This window comes from Zalophus californianus, chromosome 8, assembly GCF_009762305.2.
Source record: "Zalophus californianus isolate mZalCal1 chromosome 8, mZalCal1.pri.v2, whole genome shotgun sequence".
Lineage (NCBI taxonomy): Eukaryota > Metazoa > Chordata > Mammalia > Carnivora > Otariidae > Zalophus > Zalophus californianus.
Genome location: NC_045602.1, coordinates 48771974 through 48793862, shown reverse-complemented (window position 1 = coordinate 48793862; position 21889 = coordinate 48771974). Strand labels below are relative to the sequence as shown.

The 21889-nt window shown below is 39.5% G+C and overlaps 1 protein-coding gene across 1 annotated transcript; it reads right to left on the bottom strand.

Annotated features, from left to right (window-relative positions):
- Nucleotides 1-17922: 17922 nt before the first annotated feature.
- LOC113938319 (heat shock protein HSP 90-beta-like) lies at nt 17923-20411 on the bottom strand. The gene has a single exon (XM_035729042.1). It carries the CDS (start codon nt 20343-20345, stop codon nt 18210-18212), a length of 2136 nt encoding a protein of 711 aa, XP_035584935.1. The 5' UTR covers nt 20346-20411; the 3' UTR covers nt 17923-18209.
- Between the last annotated feature and the right edge of the window lie 1478 nt (nt 20412-21889).

The window sequence follows — 21889 nt, the reverse complement described above, 5'->3', positions numbered from 1 at the left end:
GATGCTGAAAACGGCACCCAGCTGGACCAACTTGTGTAGCAGTATATAGGATGCAAGTGTTCCAAACATCCATCAGCATCTCGGTTCACCCCAGGTGCCGTGAGCCACACCCATCCATACCTGCTTCTAGACGGACCTCTTTCCAGGGCGTCAGGATAACTGCATCCTTCCTGACAGCTACTTCTACAAGCAAACTTCAGGAGTTTCCAAGGTAAAATGTCACATCTATTACAGTATTTCTGAATTTCTTAACTGTATAAAATGTATAAAACTGTGGTACTATGTTTTTCTTTTTTTTAAAGATTTATTTTTTTTTTATCTTAGAATGGGTGTGGGAGGGGCAGAGGGAGAGGGCGAGAGCGTCTTAAGCAGGCTCTGCTCTGAGCATGGAGCCCAACTCGGGGCTCCATCTAAGTATCCTGAGATCATGACCCAGAGATCACCACCTGAGGCAACACCAATCAGTCACTTAACCCAGTGTGCCACCCAGGCATATCTTTTTAAAAAATACGCTACTTATGAAGTTTTTGAGTATTGTGCCTCTAAACCCAATTTTCTCAAAAGCTCTGTGATTTTTTACTGCCATCACAGATTTTTACTGTTCACAATGTGGTGATTTTTAAGAATGCAGATCATGTCATAGCAGAACCCACTATATTTTTAAACATTCAGGTATTTACAGAATTAACCACTATAGTATAATAACATAGAAAGTGTAATATTAAAGGAATGAGCTATACTAGCAAAAATAAACCAAAAGAAAGCTGAGGTAGCAATCTTAATATCAGACGAGGAAGAATTTAAGGGAAAAAATATTGATAGAGTAAAGAAGTCCAGGTTACAGGAGAAGATTGGGGGTTCGGCCTTTGATGGAAAGAGCATATTCTCCCCTGAAACTGGGAAGAGGGGTCAGGATGAGTGACTATAGATGTGTCCCCGGAGGACCGGGGTTGGCTACTGGGGAAGCTCCTGCCTGGTGCCTGCATTCTGCCTTGGAAGCAGGAAGAGAGGTCAATGTGGCAGGCTGAATCATGGCCCCCAAAGGTGTCCCTGTCCAAATCCCTGGAACATGTGACTATGTTACCTTACATGGCCAAAAGGACTTTGCAAATGTGATTAAGTTAAAGATCTTCCCATGGGGAGACTATCCGGGATTATCCAGGTGGGTCCAATGTAATCTTCAGTATCTGTGAATAAGAGGAAGGCCGAGGGGGCAAAGTCAGAGTAGGAGATGTGACAACAGAAACAGAGGGGTAGTGATGTGAGAAAGGGGGTGGGTGGCCTCCAGAAGCTTTGAAAGGCAAAGAAACAGATGCTCTTCTGAAGTCTCCAAAAGGAGCATGGCCCTGCTGGCACCTTGGTTTGAGACTTCTGACCTCCAGAACTTTGAGAGGGTACACTTGTGCTGGTTTAAGTGAGGTCACTACATCTGTAGCAGTTTGTTACAGCAGCAGCAGGAAACTAATACCACCAGCCCCCATGGAGGAGGAAAGCCCTTCTGCCAAGGACTTTAGTAAAGTGAAATGCTCATTAGGGAGACCAGGAGAGGGAGGGAGCAGGGGAGGGACATCATGGGTTTCCAAGGCATCACCAGAGCCCAGCTGGTATTGGCGACCTTGAATGTATCATGAGACCAGTGGTTGCGGGAGATTAGCCAGCAGTCACAGGAAAAGGAAAGGCAGAAAACTATGTCATCCAGAACTGGAGTCTAGGCAAGTGTGGCAGAGGAATTAACAGGCAAGAGAGAATTGCAACATGCAGTCTCAGCTGGCTACAGGATTTGTCCAGAAACTCAAAATAATGGTGGGGGGTGGTGGTCAGTGGAGAAGGGGTCTTATTTTTGTCCACAAATGAATTCAGTTGGACTTAGTGAGAGGGATATGTGCATAAGAGGTGGTTGTTAGAAGACATGGGCCAAAAAATGTCATAGCAGATAGGTTTGATGGATGACAATGTCTAGGGTATGATATGTGGCAGAAACTGCTAGTGTAGCCCTGTGTAAATTCTGTCCTTTCTTCCTTAGCAATAGAATCCTTAGCTGGATTTAAGGACACCTCAAAGAAAGTCTTTCCTGCTTCCTTTATATCATTCAATGTATAGGTGAAGAGGTTACTCACTAAAGTGTGGGCAGAGTTATGGGGACTAACAAAGAATGTCAAGGCACCCAGAAACCAGCAGTAGATACAGCCATTGTACCCCTGGGCTTGAAGGACCTTGAGGAGGGTGGTGAGAGTTGGTACCCTGGAAGTGGTTTGCGGGTGGGGGTGCCTAATAGGAACTACAGTTGTGGAAGAATGCCGCTCTCGCCAGAAATGCAACTCAAAATGAAGAGCTAGCGGGAAGAAAACACGCTGATCTCTCCTCTTCCTTGTGGTCTCTTTCCAGAGTCTCCAACTGGAAGCCAGTTGGCAAAGGAGACCAACTGATGCAATCCATGGGGTTCAACTTCCCTTGGAATCAGAGCAGGGCAGATAAGAGTAGAGAATGAACTTGCAAAAAGAATAACCAGCACTGTAGGAGGGTGATTTGAAGGAATTATCAGATCTCAAGACTCTAAGTGGAATTTTCGTTAATGTTGTTTTGATGCCAGCACAGCCTGAGGTCCTGAATGCTATCTGAGGTCATACCAGCATATACGCATACATATAGATACTAGCAGTCTCTGCCTTGCTTCTGGTTCTTTTAAGAAATACTTACCAAGTGTACAGGTATTTCTCAGGACTCTGTTTGCAGCAGAAGTAGTGATGACCATCAGAGAGATGGGAGGAATCAAGCCTTTCTTTAGAGGGTAGCAATGGCCGATAGAATTGGTCATGTTTTTGAAAAGAATTGCCAGATCCATATAGATAACATCCCCTGGTGGGTGCAAGGAAGGGGGGGACTCTAAGATTTGCTACTGAAACCCTGTTAATGTTCAAACAACAAGATCGATGTATTCTCATGGCCCCCAATCTCATCTTGTTAGAAACAGTGTTCTTCCCACTGGGCCACAATTCTTACTTCTGGAGGGACCCGCAGAGTCAACTGTCCCATCACATCCTGTGACTACATTGATAAAAGGGGCCCACTGTTTAACCAATGAAATCGTGTTATGGAAACCTTTTTTAACAATATGAGAAAATGTCTGTTAGTAGAATATTGAGCTAAAAAATCAGACTAAAAAGTATTAGGGACAGTATACTTTTAATTATTTAGTTAATGAAGAGGAAAAACCAGGAAGGAAATCTATTGCTTGCCTCTAGGTGGCAGATTATAGGTGATCATTTTTATGCTTCCTTATCCTTCCCTATACTTTTAAATTTTTGTCTCATGAAGAAATATTATTCTATAATATAAAAATGCAAAATACTCTGTTTATAATTCCTTGGTTCTGTTTTTTTCTTATGACAAATAAGTGAATTACCCTGTTTAAGACTGATTTCATCTTTGAAATGAATTTTTGCTATTTAATTTATATTGGTCTCTTTTTCCTTTTTTGGTACTGTTTTATAATTTGGTTTATTTTTTAAATTATGTTGGCCTCAAAATGTAAAATTCAATGTTTTCCATCTTTTCACATAGTCTAGAAGAGTGAAAAAAGAGATAGCCACTGAGTTGGAGGTCCGTAAGACCACCCTCATGTTCAGTGATTTGTTTATGGTCACATAAGGTCAGCATTCAGTCACACTCATGGCTATTATTTAGTATAGCAAAAGGATACAAAGCAAAATCAGAAAAGAGATAAGGTGCATGGGGTGGAGGTAAGGAGAATCCACACACCAACTTCCAGAGCTCTCTCCCAGTGCAGTCACACGGGATGGGTTTAATTCCCCAACAATAAGTTGTGACAACACATGTGAAATGTTATCTACCAAAGAGGCTCAAAGACTCAGCATCCAGGTGTTTTACTGGGGACTGATAATGTAGGTACACTCTGCCTAGCACATACCAAAATTTCAGACTTCCAGAAGAAAAAGCAGGTGATCAGCTTAAACCAGATTATGCAGTTTATGAAGAGTGAGATACTCTTATTAGTTAAGAGTGGGAAACCTTCCAAAATCCAAGATACCAGATGCCCCCCAGGGCCAACTTTTGTAAGCATGCCTTTCAAAGGATAGCAGTTAGACTTGCTACGTTAACTCTTCTGCATACCAATTATCGCCCCCCACCCCCGCCAACATGGATGCCCATTTCTCTTATCAAGATGTTCACTATGGCCCATAAAACTCAAACAACATTATTCTAAATAATATTGTTTCTTCCCCTGCTACTTCTGACTTCTCCTTAGGAAAATCATTTAGATGCTTTCACTATTCCTATTCTCCCTCTACCTCCAACCCTATTGTTCAGGTTTTGCTGATAATTATTTAATATTTATTTGTTAGCTTTCCCCATTGATTTAAGAGTCCTTAGTTAGCAATAATACTACACAAATCCATCTACCAGTGAGATAAGATGGTAAGACGAGATAATAGATGGAGGGGGAGAGTGAAGGAGGGGAGGAGGGAGAAGGATGGATAGTGATTTATGGTCTTACTCTAGGGCAAGTGTCCGCGAAATATGGCCAATTGGACAAATCTGGTCCACCACATGTTTTTGTAAATAAAATTTGTTGAAACACGGCCCTATTTTCTTCATATGTTATTTACCTCCTTTGACACTACAACTTGAGTAGTTGTAACAGAGAATGTATGACCCTCAAAGTCTAAAATATTTGCTACCAGATCCTTTATGGAAAAACTTTGTCAAACCCTGCTCTGTGGTGTGACTGCTTTGTTGAAGTTCAATGTGAAAATTCCCTGGGCATATCTTTTTTTTTTTTTTCTGCCTTCTGTTTTCCTCTCTTTGGCGCCTCTGTCCCATTAAGTGGGTTGTTACTTTGTTGACGACTCACCTGGGCTCAGAGCTGGTTATTAGAATACCATACCCAGCAAGACTCCTACAGCTGGTAGGAGGCCTGTTCTGTAGAAGCAGACCAACTGTCAGACCTCTGCTGAGGAAGCTCCCCTGACCCCTGGCTCTGTGAACTCTTGAAGTTTCTGAGGCAAGAAAACTCAGTCCCTTCAGATCCCCCTTTACCTTTTCTGAGTCAAGTGACCTGTATACTCATGTAGGGACGATGTCAATCTTTCTCCCTACTCTAGATTTCTGAGCATCAAGTTCTTCCCAAGATTCCCCGCTTCCTGATTCTCATCTCTAGGCTGTGATGGCTTCTCCTGATACCTGTACTTCCCATGAGGAGAAAGATCCACGGCAGTTCTCTTTGCTGAGACTCCACAAAAATCTAAATCATTATACTTAGGGCCCATAGGCCTGAGAAGTCCTTTGGCTTAAGAGAAGCAAATAGGGGGGTCCCTGGGTGGCTCAGTCGTTAAGCATCTGCCTTCGGCTCAGGTCATGGTCCCAGGGTCCTGGGATCGAGCCCCACATCGGGCTTCCTGCTCAGCGGGAAGCCAGCTTCTCTCTCTCCCACTCCCCCTGCTTGTGTTCCCTCTCTCGCTGTCTCTCTCTCTCTCTGTCAAATAAATAAATAAAATCTTTTAAAAAAAAAGAGAGAGAGAGAAGCAAATAGGTTAGAATTGGAAATTGGGAAGGAAAGGAAATTATTGTCAAATCCCCCTGTTTGCAGAATCTTTATTTATTTGTTCAACAAACACTTACTGAGAATTTACTGTATTCCCAGCACTCACTTAGGAAATGAAAACATGGTGCTGAGCAAAACAAGCATGATGCCTGCCTTCAAGGAGGCTAGTGGACAAGACAGGCATTAAACAAATGATCCCATAAATAGATTAATAATTATGAATCTTGATAACTGCTTTGGAGGAAGAGTCTGAGGTGATAAAAGCACAATGGAAAACTGACTTAGTCACACACACGCCCACAAACTGATTAATGCTTAAATCACACAGCCTTGCCACTGGAATCCCTCTCTGAGAGTATTTTTGAATTTGCTTTCAGTGGAATTTTCCTCATAAAAGCAATCTCTGCCCTGGCCATGTTCACTGAGGACACACTATATTAATATTTACAACTAGGAATAAGCCTCATAAGGTTAAACCTTTTGGAAACGACTGGCTTTTCACTCTAAAGTGATCCCAGGTTGAAGCTATGTTATCCTGAATTACTAAACAGAACAAAAGTGATAAGACTGTTTATCACTGGTAAAATATTTCCTCCAGTGAACAAGCATGAGGATTCTTAGATATATTTACAAGATGTTGTGGTTGGGGTGAGGGAGGAATAAGGGATAAAGGTGGGGACACAGGTGGCTTCTGAACTAATTTCCTGGAGAATTGAATCTCAGTAGTAACAGTGTGACAAAGCATTTCTTCATCAAACTGAAATAAACTAAAGTGAAAATGATGTTCTTTGACCCAGTGATTCTTACAGCCTTTGCTTTTTATTGCTGAGAGGAATTATGCCATAACAATATAATGAAATAGTATAATAATTTATATATACTCACTTTGTGTATATAAATATAATTATGTACTATATATGTGTGCTTTGCATTATATATTATGTTATATATATGTCTACAATGATTATCCATGGGAGAAAATGGTAAAAAGAGAAGGCAAAGTCTAAGGTTACTCCAGGATTTCTGACTTTTAAAATAGTTTTAATTTGTATTTATTGATTATAAGTAAGACAAATTATTTCCCATATGTGTTTTGACCCTTTGGGGAGTTAAATCGCTAGTTCATGTCACTTACCTATATTCTGCTAGGAGTTTCATGTCTTCTTTGTGTTAACTTATTATAGATAGATATAGATGTAGACACACAGCTAGCTAGATAAATATAGCATCTTTTATATGTATATATATTGATATAATATCATTTTATTACAGTCAAAAACACATTAACATAAAGATCAAAATCTTACCCATCTTTTAAGTGTATAGTATAGTAGTGTTAACTATATGCACATTGTTGTGCAACAGATCTCTAGAACCTTTTCAAATTTCTAAACTGAAACTCTGTATCAATTAAACAACCCCCTTTTCCCCTCTCCCAGGTCCCTGGCAACTACCATTCTACTTTCTGTTTCTAGGAGTTTGACTATTTTAGATATCTCATGTAAATAGGATCATGCAGTCTTTGTCTTTTTGTGACTGGCTTATTTCATTTAATATTCTAAAGGTTCATCCATGTTATAGCATATGATAAGATTTCCTTCTTTGGTAAGCCTGAATCATGTTCCATTGTATATATGCCACATTTTCTTTATCCATTCACCTGTTGGTGACATTTAGTTTGCTTCCACCTCTTGGCTATTGTGAATAATGCTGCAGTAAACATGGTTGTGCAGATATGTCTTTATGATTCTGTTTTCAACTCCTTTTGATAAATACCCAGAAGTGGGATTGTTGGATTATACATTAATTCTATTTTTAATTTTTTTTCATTTTTTTATTATTATGTTAATCACCATACATTACATCATTAGTTTTTGATGTAGTGTTCCATGATTCATTGTTTGTGCATAACACCCAGTGCTCCACGCAGAATGTGCCCTCTTTAATACCCATCACGAGGCTAACCCATCCCCCCACCCCCCTCCCCTCTAGAACCCTCAGTTTGTTTTTCAGAGTCCATCGTCTCTCATGATTCATCTCCCCCTCCAACTTACTCCCCTTCATTCTTCCCCTCCTGCTATCTTCTTCTTCTTTTTTTTTTTTAACATATATTGCATTATTTGTTTCAGAAGTACAGATCTGTGATTCAACAGTCTTGCACAATTCACAGCGCTCACCATAGCACATATCTTCCCCAATGTCTATCACCCAGCCACCCCATCCCTCCCACCCCCCACCACTCCAGAACCCTCAGTTTGTTTCCTGAGATTAAGAATTCCTCATATCAGTAGGTCATATGATACATGTCTTTCTCTGATTGACTTATTTCACTCAGCATAACACCCTCCAGATCCATCCATGTCGTTGCAAATGGCAAGATCTCATTCTTTTTGATGGCTGCATAATATTCCATCGTGTATATATACCCCATCTTCTTTATCCATTCATCTGTCGATGGACATCTTGGCTCTTTCCACAGTTTGACTATTGTGGACATTGCTGCTATAAACATTGGGGTGCACGTACCCCTTCGGATCCCTACATTTGTATCTTTGGGGTAAATACCCAGTAGTGCAATTGCTGGATCGGATGGTAGCTCTATTTTCAACTGTTTGAGGAACCTCCATACTGTTTTCCAGAGTGGTTGCACCAGCTTGCATTCCCACCAACAGTGTAGGAGGGCTCCCCTTTCTCCGCATCCCCGCCAACATCTGTCGTTTCCTGACTTGTTAATTTTAGCCATTCTGACTGGTGTGAGGTGGTATCTCATTGAGGTTTTGATTTGGATTTCCCTGATGCCGAGCGATGTGGAGCACTTTTTCATGTGTCTGTTGGCCATTTGGATGTCTTCTTTGGAAAAATGTCTGTTCATGTCTTCTGCCCATTTCTTGGTTGGATTATTTGTTCTTTGGGTGTTGAGTTTGATAAGTTCTTTATAGATTTTGGATACTAGCCCTTTATCTGATATGTCATTTGCAAATATTTTCTCCCATTCTGTGGGTTGTCTTTTGGTTTTGTGGACTGTTTCTTTTGCTGTGCAAAAGCTTTTTATCTTGATGAAATCGCAATAGTTCATTTTTGCCCTTGCTTCCCTTGCCTTTGGGGATGTTTCTAGGAAGAAGTTGCTGCAGCTGAGGTCGAAGAGGTTGCTGCCTGTGTTCTCCTTTAGGATTTTGATGGACTCCTGTCTCACGTTTAGGTCTTTCAACCATTTGGAGTCTATTTTTGTGTGTGGTATAAGGAAATGGTCCAGTTTCATTCTTCTGCATGTGGCTGTCCAATTTTCCCAACACCATTTGTTGAAGAGACCGTCTTTTTTCCATTGGACATTCTTGCCTGCTTTGTCAAAGATGAGCTGACCATAGAGTTGAGGGTCCATTTCTGGGCTCTCTCTTCTGTTACATTGATCTATGTGTCTGTTTTTGTGCCAGTACCATGCTGTCTTGATGATGACAGCTTTATAATAGAGCTGGAAGTCCAGAATTGTGATGCTGCCAGCTTTGCTTTTCTTTTTCAATATTCCTCTGACTATTCAGGGTCTCTTCTGGTTCCATACAAATTTTAGGATTATTTGTTCCATTTCTTTGAAAAAAGTGGATGGTATTTTGATGGGGATTGCATTGAATGTGTAGATTGCTCTAGGTAGCATTGACATTTTCACAATGTTTGTTCTTCCAATCCATGAGCATGGAACGTTTTTCCATTTCTTTGTCTTCTTCAATTTCTTTCATGAGTATTTTATAGTTTTCTGAGTACAGATCCTTTGCCTCTTTGGTTACATTTATTCCTAGGTATCTTATGGTTTTGGGTGCAATTGTAAAAGGGATCGATTCTTTGATTTGTCTCTCTTCTGTCTTGTTGTTGGTGTATAGGAATGCCACTGATTTCTGTGCACTGATTTTCTATCCTGCTACTTTACTGAATTCCTGTATGAGTTCTAGCAGTTTTGGGGTGGAGTCTTTTGGGTTTTCCACATACAGTATCATATCATCTGCAAAGAGCGAGAGTTTGACTTCCTCTTTGCCGATTTGGATGCCTTTGATTTCTTTTTGTTGTCTGATTGCTGTGGATAGGACTTCTAATACTATGTTGAATAGCAGTGGTGATAGTGGACATCCCTGCCGCGTTCCTGACCTTAGGGGAAAAGCTTTCAGTTTTTCCCCATTGAGAATGATATTCGCTGTAGGTTTTTCATAGATGGCTTTTATGATATTGAGGTATGTACCCTCTATCCCTATACTCTGAAGAGTTTTGATCAAGAAAGGATGCTGTACTTTGTCAAATGCTTTTTCTGCATCTATTGAGAGGATCATATGATTCTTGTTCTTTCTTTTGTTAATGTATTGTATCACGTTGATTGATTTGCGGATGTTGAACCAACCCTGCAGCCCAGGGATAAATCCCATTTGGTCATGGTGAATAATCCTTTTAATGTACTGTTGGATCCTATTGGCTAGGATTTTGGTGAGAATTTTTGCATCCATGTTCATCAAGGATATTGGTCTGTAATTCTTCTTTTGATGGGGTCTTTGTCTGGTTTTGGGATCAAGGTAATGGTGGCCTCATAAAATGAGTTTGGAAGTTTTCCTTCCATTTCTATTTTTTGGAACAGTTTCAGGAGAATAGGTATTAATTCTTCTTTATATGTTTGGTAGAATTCCCCTGGGAACCCATCTGGCCCTGGGCTTTTGTTTGTTGGGATATTTTTGATGGGTGCTTCAATTTCCTTTGTGGTTATAGGTCTGTTCAGGTTTTCTATTTCTTCCTGGTTCAATTTTGGTAGTTGATACATCTCTAGGAATGCACCCATTTCTTCCAGGTTATCTAATTTGCTGACATAAAGTAGCTCATAATATGTTCTTATAATTGTTTGTATTTCTTTGGTGTTGGTTTGATCTCTCCTCTTTCATTCATGATTTTGTTGATTTGGGTCATTTCTCTTTTCTTCTTGATAAGTCTGGCCAGGGGTTTATCAATCTTGTTAATTCTTTCAAAGAACCAGCTCCTAGTTTCGTTGATCTGTTCTACTGTTCTTTTGGTTTCTATTTCATTGATTTCTGCTCTGATCTTTATTATTTCTCTTCTCCTGCTGGGTTTAGGCTTTATTTGCTGTTTTTTCTCCAGCTCCTTTAGGTGTAGGGTTAGGTTGTGTATTTGAGACCTTTCTTGTTTCTTGAGAAAGGCTTGTATTGTTATATACTTTCCTCTTAGGACTGCCTTTGCTGTATCCCAAAGATTTTGAACAGTTGTGTGTTCATTTTCATTGGTTTCCATGAATTTTTTTAATTCTTCTTTAATTTCCTGGTTGACCCATTCATTCTTTAGTAGGATGCTCTTTAGCCTCCATGTATTTGAGTTCTTTCCGACTTTCCTCTTGTGATTGAGTTCTAGTTTCAAAGCACTGTGGTCTGAAAATACGCAGGGAATGATCCCAATCTTTTGGTACCAGTTGAGACCTGATTTGTGACCTAGGATGTGATCTATTCTGAAGAATGTTCCATGGGCACTAGAGAAGAAGGTGTATTCCGTTGCTTTGGGATGGAATGTTCTGAATAAGTCTGTGAAGTCCATTTGGTTCAGTGTTTCATTTAAAGTCTTTATTTCCTTGTTGATCTTTTGCTTAGATGATCTGTTCATTTCAGTGAGGGGGATGTTAAAGTCCCCCACTATTACTGTATTTTTGTCAATGTGTTTCTTTGCTTTTGTTATTAATTGCCTTATATAATTGGCTGCTCCAATGTTAGGGGCATAGATATTTACAATTGTTAGATCTTCTTGCTGGATAGACCCTTTAAGTAAGATATAGTGTCCTTCTTCATCTCATATTACAGCCTTTGTTTTAAAATCTAATTTGTCTGATATAAGGATTGCCACCCCAGCTTTCTTTTGGTGTCCATTCACATGGTAAATGGTTTTCCACCCCCTCACTTTCAATGTGAGAGTGTCTTTGGGTCTAAAATGAGTCTCTTGCAGACACCATATTGATGGGTCTTGTTTTTTAATCCAATCTGATAGCCTGTGTCTTTTGATTGGGGCATTTAGCCCATTTACATTCAGGGTAACTATTGAAAAATATGAATTTAGTGCCATTGTATTGCCTGTAAGGTGACTGTTACTGTATATTGTCTGTGTTCCTTTCTGATCTATGCTGCTTTTAGGCTCTCTCTTTGCTTAGAGGACCCCTTTCAATATTTCTTGGAGGGCTGGTTTTGTGTTGGCAAATTCCTTTAGTTTTTGTTTGTCCTGGAAGCTTTTTATCTTTCCTTCTATTTTCAATGACAGCCTAGATGGATATAGTATTCTTGGCTGCAGATTTTTCTCATTTAGTGCTCTGAATATATCATGCCAGTCCTTTCTGGCCTGCCAGGTCTCTGTGGATAGGTCTGTTGCCAATCTAATGTTTCTACCATTGTAGGTTACATATCTCTTCTCCTGAGCTGCTTTCAGGATTTTCTCTTTGTCTCTGAGACTCGTAAGTTTTACTATTAGATTTCGGGGTGCCTACCTATTTTTATTGATTTTGAGAGGGGTTTCCTGTGCCTCCTGGATTTTGATGCCTGTTTCCTTCCCCACATTAGGGAAGTTCTCTGCTATAATTTGCTCCAATATACCTTCTGCCCCTCTCTCTCTTTCTTCTTCTTCTGGGATCCCAATTATTCTGACGTTGTTTCGTCTTATCGTATTGCTTATCTCTTGAATTCTGCCCTCGTGATCCAGTAGTTGTTTATCTCTCTTTTTCTCAGCTTCTTTATTTTCCATCATTTGGTCTTCTATATCGCTGATTCTTCTGCCTCATTTATCCTAGCAGTTAGTGCCCCCGTTTTTTTATTGCACCTCATTAATAGCCTTTTTGATTTTGACTTGGTTAGATTTTATTTCTTTTATTTCTCCAGGAAGGGTGTCTCTAATAACTTCCGTTCTTTTTTCAAGCCCAGCTAGTATCTTTAAGGTCATGATTCTGAACTCTAGGTCCGACATTGTACTAATGTACGTTTTGAGTAGGTCCCTGGCAGAGGGTACTACCTCTTGTTCTTTTTGCTGAGGTGATTTTTTTCATCTTGTCATTTTGTCCAGAGGAGAATAGATGAATGATAGAACAAAATGCTAACAGGTTAACAACGTCCCCAGCAAATATACTCTAAACAAATCAGAAAAGACCTGAAACCAGGGGAAAAGAAAGGGAAAGAAAGAAAAAAGAAAGAGAAAAAAAAAAGAAAAAAGAAAAAGATAAAAACAAACAAAAACAGAACAAAACAAAAACATAGAATATGATTAAATATGATCAGACTAGTGTATAGATCAGTGCCACACACTAGATTTTGGGCATATTTTGGTCTGTTAGAAGAAAGTGCCTCCTAATATTTTAAAGGAAGAAAGACTTATATATGTACAAAATAAGGGTTGATACAATGAAGGGATGGAAGATGACTGTAAAGATGAAAATTATAAAAGATTTTATAAAAGGAATTGATAAGATAAGAAGTTGTTTGAAAGAAGAAAGAAGAAGATTAAAAAACAAAGAAGAAAAAGAAAAAAGAAAAGGGAGAGAATGTGATCAGGCAGGAGACTAGAACAAAGCCATATACTAGTGATTTAGGGTATATTTTGATCTGTTAGAAGAAACTGTATCTCAAAATTTTAAGAGAGAACAACTTATATATATATGCCAAAAATAAGGGTAACTACTATGAAGGGATAAAATATGACTCTAAAAATGAAAAATAAAATTTTTTTTTTAAAAAAAGGGATTGATAAGATGTTGGTTGAAAAAGGGAAAAAGAAAAATTCAAAAAAAGAAAAAAAACAGTTAAAAAATCAACTTTGAAAAACTAATGAATCATGGTAAAAAAGCCATGAATTCTATGTGCAGTATTCCCCAGCGCTGGAATTCTCCCGTTCTCTTTGATCGGTAAACTTGGTCTTGGCTTGCTGGCTGTTTGTGCGGATCTTCTGGGGGAGGGGCCTGTTGCCGTCGTTCCCAAATGTCCGCCAGAGGCGGCATTGCCCCGCCCTTGTCCGTCCGGGCTAAGCAATCTGCTCAGGTTTGCTCTCCGGTGCTTTTGTTCCCTCCAAGCTCTCGGTACAGCTTTGGGGGACCAGAGTGAAAATGGTGGCCTCCCAATCTCCACCCGGAGGAGCCGAGAACTCGGGGCTCCACACTCCTCAGTGCACCCCCAGAGAAAAGCAGTCACTACCCTGTTCCCGGTCTCCAGCCGCACTCCGTGCTCACCTGGCCTGTGACCGAGTGTTTCTATTCCTGGCACCCAACCCCGTGTGGAGTCTCCAAACCTAGCAGATCCCTGCGGTGTGCTCCCGCGCCGCTCCTCCCGGGGAAGGAAGGGGATTCTCCCCGGCTCTGCCGCTTGTTGGGTCCCTGCTGGAGGAGCAGTGGCCCGACTGGGCCGCAGATTACAGTTTATGGCAACCGCGAGCTGAGAGCCCACGCCTGGGCTCCATCTCTGCAGCCGGCTTCCGGGCTCCGATACCTGGGAGTTCTGCCGCACTCAGGCACCCCCGGTCTTTCTGTGACCCCGAGGGTCCTGAGATCACACTGTCTGGCGAGGGTTCCACCCCCCGCTTAGCCACTGGAGTGACGGCCTTCAGCAGAGCCGACTTCTTAAAAGTTCTGATTTTGTGCTCCGCGGCTCTATCACTTGCCAGAAGCGGCCGGCGGAGGCCCCCTCCCCTGCCGTCTCTCCTCCTGCATATCGCCTCGGGTTCACTTCTCTTCAGGTCCCACCTTCCAGTAAGTGGTTGCTTTTCTGTTCAGAGTTGTTGCTATTCTTCTCTTGATCTCCTGTTGAGTTCGTAGGTGTTCAGAATGGTTTGATCCCTATCCCGCTGAATTCCTGAGACCAGACGAAACCCAGGTCGCCTACTCCTCTGCCATCTTGCTCTGCCCCCCCATTTTTAATTTTTTGAGGAATGTCCATATTGCTTTCCATAGAAGCTGCATCATTTTACATTCCCACTGATCGTGCACCAGGGTTTCAATTTCTCCACATCCTCATCTACACTTGTGGTTTTATGATTTTTTAATAATGACTATCCTAATGGGTGTGAGGTGATATTTCATTGTGGTTTTGATTTGCATTTCTCTAATGATTAGTGATAATGAGAATCTTTTCATATTTTTGTTGGTCACTTGTGTGTCTTTGTGGAAATGTCTATTTGGGTCCTTTGCCTGTTTTTTCAATGGAATTTTTTTTAATTGTAGGAGTTCTTTATATATTCTGATATTAACCTCTGATCAGATATATGGTTTACAAATACTTTCTTTCATTCCATAGGTTGCCTTTTACTCCACTTATTGTTTCCTTTGCTACACAGAAGTTTTTAGGTTTGATGTGGTCTCATTTGTCTATTTTTGCTTTTATTTTTTGCTTGTGCTTTTGATGTTATATCCAAGAAATCATTGTCAAATCCAACGTCATGAAGCACCCCCTGTGTTTCCTTTTAGGAGTATTACAGTTTTTGGTCTTACATTTAGATCTTTAATCTTATTTTGTGTTAATTTTTATATTTGGTGTAAAGTAAGGTTCCAACTTTATTATTTTGCATTTAGATATCCAGGTTGTCCCAACCTTATTTGTTGGAAAGACTCTATTTTCCCCATTGGGTAGCCCTAGCACCTCTGCCAAAGATCAGTTGACTTTATATGTGAGGGTTTATTTTCAGGTTCTCTACTCTGTTACGTTGGTCTGTATGTCTGTCTTTATGCCAGTACCATATTTTCTTGATTACTATAGCTTTGTAATATGTTTTGAAATCGGGAAGTGTGAGGCCTCCAGCTTTGTTTTTCTTTCTTAAGATTGTTTTTACTGTTTAGGGTCCTCTGAGATTCTATGTGAATTTCATAATTTTTTTCTATTTCTATGCAAAATATCATTGGGATTTTGGTAGGAATTACATTAAATCTGTAGATCACTTTGGGTAATATGGACAATTTAACAATATTAAGTCATCCATTCTATAATATAGGGTGTCTTTCCATTTATTGTGTCTTCTTTAATTTCTTTCAGCAATGTTTTGTAGTTTCAGAGCACACGTTTTTGCCTCCTTGATTTTTTCCTAAATATTTTATTCTTTTTGATGCTATTATAAGTGGAATTTTTTCTTAAATTTTTTTTCAGATTATTCATTGTTAGTTTATAGAAATGCAACTGATTTTTGTGTGTTGATTTTGTATTCTACAACTTTGCTGATTTTTTTTTTATCAGCCTACCAGGTTTTTATGGAATATTTAGGATTTTCTACATACATACAAGATCATGTCTCCTGTGAACAGAGAGTATTACTTCTTCTTTTCCTATTTTGATGCCTTTTATTTCTTTTTCTTAGCTGATTGCTTTGGTTAGGTCTTCCAGTAGTATGTTGAATGGAAGTAGTAAGAATGGGTATCCATGCCTTGTTTGTGATCTTAAAGAAAACGCTTTCAATTTTTCACCATTGAGTATGATGTTAGTTGTGGACTTTTCATATATGGCTTTATTATGTTGCAGTAATTTCCTTCCATTCCTGGTTTGTTGAGTTTTTTCTTAAGATTTTATTTATTTGACAGAGAGAGTGAGCACAAGCAGGGGGAGTGGGAGAGGGAGAAGCGGGCTCCCTGCTGAGTAGGGAGCCTGGTGCAGCCCATCCTAGGACCCTGGGATCATGACCTGAGCTGAAGGCAGATGCTTAACCAACTGAGTCACCCAGGGGCCTGTCTGTTGAGTGTTTTTATCATGAAAGAATGTTGAATTTTGCTAAATGCTTTTTCTGTATCAATTGAGATGATCATGTGGTTTCTTTTCTTCATTCTGTTAATGTGGTATATTACACTGATGGATTTTTGTATGTTGAATCATCCTTGTACTTCAAGAATAAAAACCACTTGGTCATGATGTACAATCCTTTTAATATGTTGTTGGATTCAGTTGCAGGTATTTTGTTGAAGATGTTTTTATCAATATTCATCAGAGATATTGGTCTATAGATTTGTTTTGGTAATATCTGTCTGATTTTAGTATCAGGGCAATACTGGCCTCATCTACTGAGTTTGGAATTGATATCTCTTCAATTTTTTGGAAGTTTGAGATGATGACTTCACTGGTGAATTCTATCAAATATTTAAGGAGGAATTAATACATCACCTCTAAGTCTAAAGAAAAAGTGTAAGTGTGTTCAAATTTTTCTATTTCTTCACAATTCATTCTTGATAGGTTGTATGTTTCTAGAAATATATCCATTTTTTCCCAAGGCTATCAAATTAATTGACACATAATTGTTCATGGTTGACTGCTGTGATCCCTTTCATTTCTATGGCATCAGTTATAATGTCTCCTCCTTCATTTCTGGTTTTTGTTATTTGAGGATTTCCTCTTATTTCCTTAGTCTACTTGATGATTCATTGATTTTGTTTATCTTTTCAAAAAATCCACTTTTCATCTTACTGATTTTTTCCATTGCTTTTATATCCTCTATTTCATTTATTTCTGCCCTAATATATATTATTTCCTTTCTTCTTCTAACTTTGGTTGAGTTTGTCCTTCTTTTTTCAGTTCATTGTGAAAGAAAGTTTTATAACATTAGGTAAAAGGTAATTTAGGAGGGTTCAATAAAGATGAGAGCTACTTGATCATTTTTATAGTCTACGAAAAGAGACAATGACACAAGTTCAATCACAAATCAGTGAAGAAGAGAAAGATAATTTAATAAATGGCTCTGAACAATAGATTAACTATTAGGGGAAAATCAATTTATACATTTACCTCATATTACAAAACAAATCCCAAAAGGAGTAAATAAATAAGTGTGAAAAATAACTTCCAATAGAAAAATTTCTATTAGGGGCACCTGGGTGGCTCAGTCATTAAGCATCTGCCTTCGGCTCGGGTCATGATCCCAGGGTCCTGGGATCAAGCCCTGCATCAGGCTCCCTGCTCTGCAGGAGGACTGCTTCTCCCTCTCCCACTCCCCCTGCTTATGTAACCTCTCTCGCTGTGTCTCTCTGTCAAATAAATAAATAAAATCTCTAAAAAATTTTCTATTAAAAGCAAGAAAAAATAAGAATACAGCCAATGCTATTTTTATATAATGTTCTAGAAAACGCTAGTCAATAAACTATAGTGGACCTTAAGTCAAGTTGAATATTGGAAAGGAAAGAGAAAATATGAAAAAAATTGACAAAACAAATTAACTATATTGTGAAAACATAAAAAATAGCAGTTAGAATTAATATGAGTTGATTAAAATAGCCAGATATAAGATAAATACTTAAAAAAATCAATTGCTTTCCTATAAATCAGCAGTAATATAAATTTATAACAGAAAGAGATGCCACTTTTTTTTTCTTTTTTTTTGTATAAAACTGTATCTTCTTTATTTTGCATACTTTAATCTCGGAACAAAATAAACAAAAAAACACCCACAATACATATCCAAACCCCGTCAAATATCGGAAGGGATAGGGCTTGAGGGCCTTCTTTCCTGCCTCAAAGACAGGAGGAAAAAAAAAAAAAAACACTAGACATCAGCAGAGGGAACCAGGTGAACCGGGGCCGCTCGGGGCTGCTGGGGAGCCATGGGGACACTATACAGAGGGCACAAGGTCTGCAGATAGAACTAATCTACTTCTTCCATGCGAGAGGCATCCTCATCACCCTCAAGGGGGGGGGATCTCATCAGGAACAGCAGCACTGGGTTCCTCTGCAGTCACTTCATCTTCATCAATGCCCAGGCCTAGCTTGATCATGCGGTAGATGCGGTTGGAGTGAGTCTGGGGATCCTCAAGTGAGAAGCCAGAGGAGAGCAGAGCTGTTTCAAACAGCAGCACCACCAGGTCCTTGACTGCCTTGTCATTCTTGTCCGCCTCCGCCTTCTGCCGCAGCGTTTCCACGATGGGGTGGTCAGGGTTGATCTTCAGGTGCTTCTTGGCCATCATATAGCCCATTGTAGAGTAGTCCCGAAGGGCCTGGGCTTTCATGATCCGCTCCATGTTGGCCGTCCAGCCATAGGTGCTAGTCACAGTGCAGCAGGGTGAAGACACTAGCCTGTTGGAGATTGTCACCTTCTCAACCTTCTTATCCAAGATTTCTTTCATGAGTTTGCAGAGGTTCTCAAACTTGGCCTTGCTCTCCTCCATTTTCTTCTTCTCCTCTTCATCCTCAGGCAGCTCCAGGCCCTCCTTGGTAACCAAGACCAGACTCTTCCCATCAAACTCCTTGAGCTGCTGCATGCAGTACTCGTCGATAGGCTCCGACATATACACTACCTCGAAGCCCCGCTTCCGCACTCGCTCCACAAAAGCGGAGTTGGCAACCTGCTCCTTGCTCTCACCAGTGATGTAATAGATGGACTTCTGGGTCTCTTTCATGCGGGACACATATTCTGAAAGAGAAGTCATCTCATCCCCAGACTGGGAAGTGTGGTAATGCAGCAGCTCAGAAAGGCGGCACCGGTTAGTAGAGTCCTCATGGATTCCAAGCTTTAGGTTTTTAGAGAACGCCTCATAGAATTTCTTATAGTTCTCCTTGTCTTCTGCCAGTTCAGAGAAGAGCTCAAGGCACTTCTTCACAATATTTTTGCGAATGACCTTCAAGATTTTGCTCTGCTGGAGCATTTCTTGGGAGATATTCAATGGCAGGTCCTCGGAATCAACCACACCACGGATGAAGTTGAGATACTCTGGTATCAATTCATCACAGCTGTCCATGATGAACACACGGCGAATGTAGAGTTTGATGTTGTTCTTTTTCTTCTTGTTCTCAAAGAGGTCAAAAGGGGCCCGACGGGGGATAAAGAGCAATGCCCTGAATTCCAGCTGACCTTCTACAGAGAAATGCTTGACTGCCAAGTGGTCTTCCCAGTCATTAGTAAGACTCTTGTAAAACTCTCCATATTCCTCCTGGGTAATGTCATCGGGGTTTCTGGTCCAAATGGGCTTGGTCTTGTTCAGTTCTTCCTGATCTATGTATTTCTCCTTAATCTTCTTTGTTTTCTTTTTCTTGTCCTTCCCACTATCATCCTCCTCATCTGAACCCACATCTTCAATCTTGGGCTTCTCCTCATCATCTTTATCTTCTTCCTCTTTCTCCCCTTTCTCCTCCTCTGCCTCATCATCACTGATTTCTTTCTCTCGTTCCTTCTCCAAATAAAGGGTGATGGGATAACCTATGAACTGCGAATGCTTCTTCACCACTTCTTTGACACGTCTCTCCTCTAAATACTCTGTCTGGTCTTCTTTAAGATGGAGAATCACTTTAGTACCCCGGCCAATGGGCTCACCATGGTCTGCACGTACAGTGAAGGAGCCCCCAGCAGAAAACTCCCAGGCATACTGCTCATCATCATTGTGCTTTGTGATAACCACCACCTTCTCTGCCACCAGGTAGGCAGAATAAAAGCCAATGCCAAACTGTCCGATCATGGAGATGTCTGCACCAGCCTGAAGAGCCTCCATGAATGCTTTAGTTCCGGACTTGGCAATGGTTCCCAAATTATTTATGAGATTGGCTTTGGTCATGCCAATGCCTGTGTCCACTAGAGTCAGGGTGCGCTCCTGGGGGTTGGGGATGATGTCAATTTTCAGCTCTTTACCACTGTCCAACTTGGAAGGGTCTGTCAGGCTCTCATAGTGAATCTTGTCCAAGGCATCAGAAGCATTACTGATTAACTCCCGAAGGAAAATTTCCTTGTTGGAATAGAAGGTATTGATGATGAGGGACATGAGTTGGGCAATTTCTGCCTGGAAGGCAAAAGTCTCCACCTCCTCCTCTCCATGGTGCACTTCCTCAGGCATCTTAAAGGAGAAGAGCTGCAAGCACTACAGACGACGGTGGGTAGGGACTGCGTCTGGCTACGTATCAGAGATGCCACTCTTAATAGCAATGGCAGTGAACAAACACACAGGGACATTAATTTGGAATAACTTTCACAAAAATTTTCAAAACTACTAAAAAAATCTTTATAATTTTACTGATTATTACAGTGTTATTGATTGGAAAACTAAATATAGCAATGTAATTTTATTCTGAAATTATAGTAATGGTAATCATATTTGCAATGAGTTTTTTTTTTTTTGATGCTTGTCAAAATAATTATATAGTTAACCTGGAAGAATAAACATAAAAATACTAAGTGAGAAATCTTCAGAGGAAAAATATAGCAATGAAAAGGAATGGGAGTGTGTGGAAGGGTGGTTGGTATCACCAAATAGTAAAACATGTTATTAAGCTATAATGATTAGTGTGAAACTACTGCAATAATTATTCAGTTAATGATATAGACAGACACAAAAATGACACTAGAACACAAAATACTTTATGATAAAGGGAAAATCACAAACTAATGATAAAAGAAAAAAATGGATTTTTCAACAAGTGATGTGAGGAAGATTGATTATTTGGGGAAAGAAAGTTAAATTCTTAACTTGTGGTTCTATATCCTAAAATGCAAAATTTTAACTACAAAAACTTCAACAATAAAGCAATCAGAATAAAACAAAGGTGCACATTTGTTAGGTCTTGGAATGGAGAGTATCTTACTAAACAAGATTCAGAATTGTATAAGTCTTATATAAAGATACATAGAAAAAAAGATAGGGGAGATGTACCAAATATTAACAGTGGCTATCTAAATGATAGATATTGGGTAATTTTAATTTTTCTTGATACATTTCTACAGTGTTCAAATTTTCTATAATGAGCATGCTTTACTTTGATTATGATAATAAAATTTATTATATAAAATAATCACATTAAACATTATTTATAAATGTTAAATAAAATTCAGAATATAAAAGAATATTAATATTATAATATAAAAGAATATTATAAAGAATATAATATTAATTATAAAAGAATATTAATATAATCAGAGAGGAAATTATAATTTCCCCTCCAACCTAGAATTCTATATCCAGCAATATTGTCAATAGAATATGAAGTAATTGTAATTGTGGAAGTATGGTTTTCATGGGATCTCTGGTGCTTCTGGGATTGCTAATTAATGGCTGGGCTTAGTTTCAGAGATGCTGGAATATAATGAGTAGCTGAATCATACAGGGACTTAGTCAACCCTTCAACCTGTGCATTTCTAAAGCATGCAAGGATGGCTGCATTTGCTATGGCTGGTCAATCTTTTTAAAGTAAATAAACAATTGAGAAGATCAAGAAAAGTCAGCTACAGGTAGGAGTGCTTGTGTGCTTATCAGCAGAGGATTAAAAACCAATTTCACACCTGATAAATAAGGTACAACTAATCTGATTACATTATAAAGATTTCAAGCAGGCCTTCCCCTTCTAAGGCCACATTCACTTCTCAAAGGTAGGGATCACCACACTC

What these genes read in the sequence shown, in the direction of transcription:
- LOC113938319 (XM_035729042.1), bottom strand. Translation starts at nt 20,345, where the DNA reads ATGCCTGAGGAAGTGCACCATGGAGAGGAGGAGGTGGAGACTTTTGCC.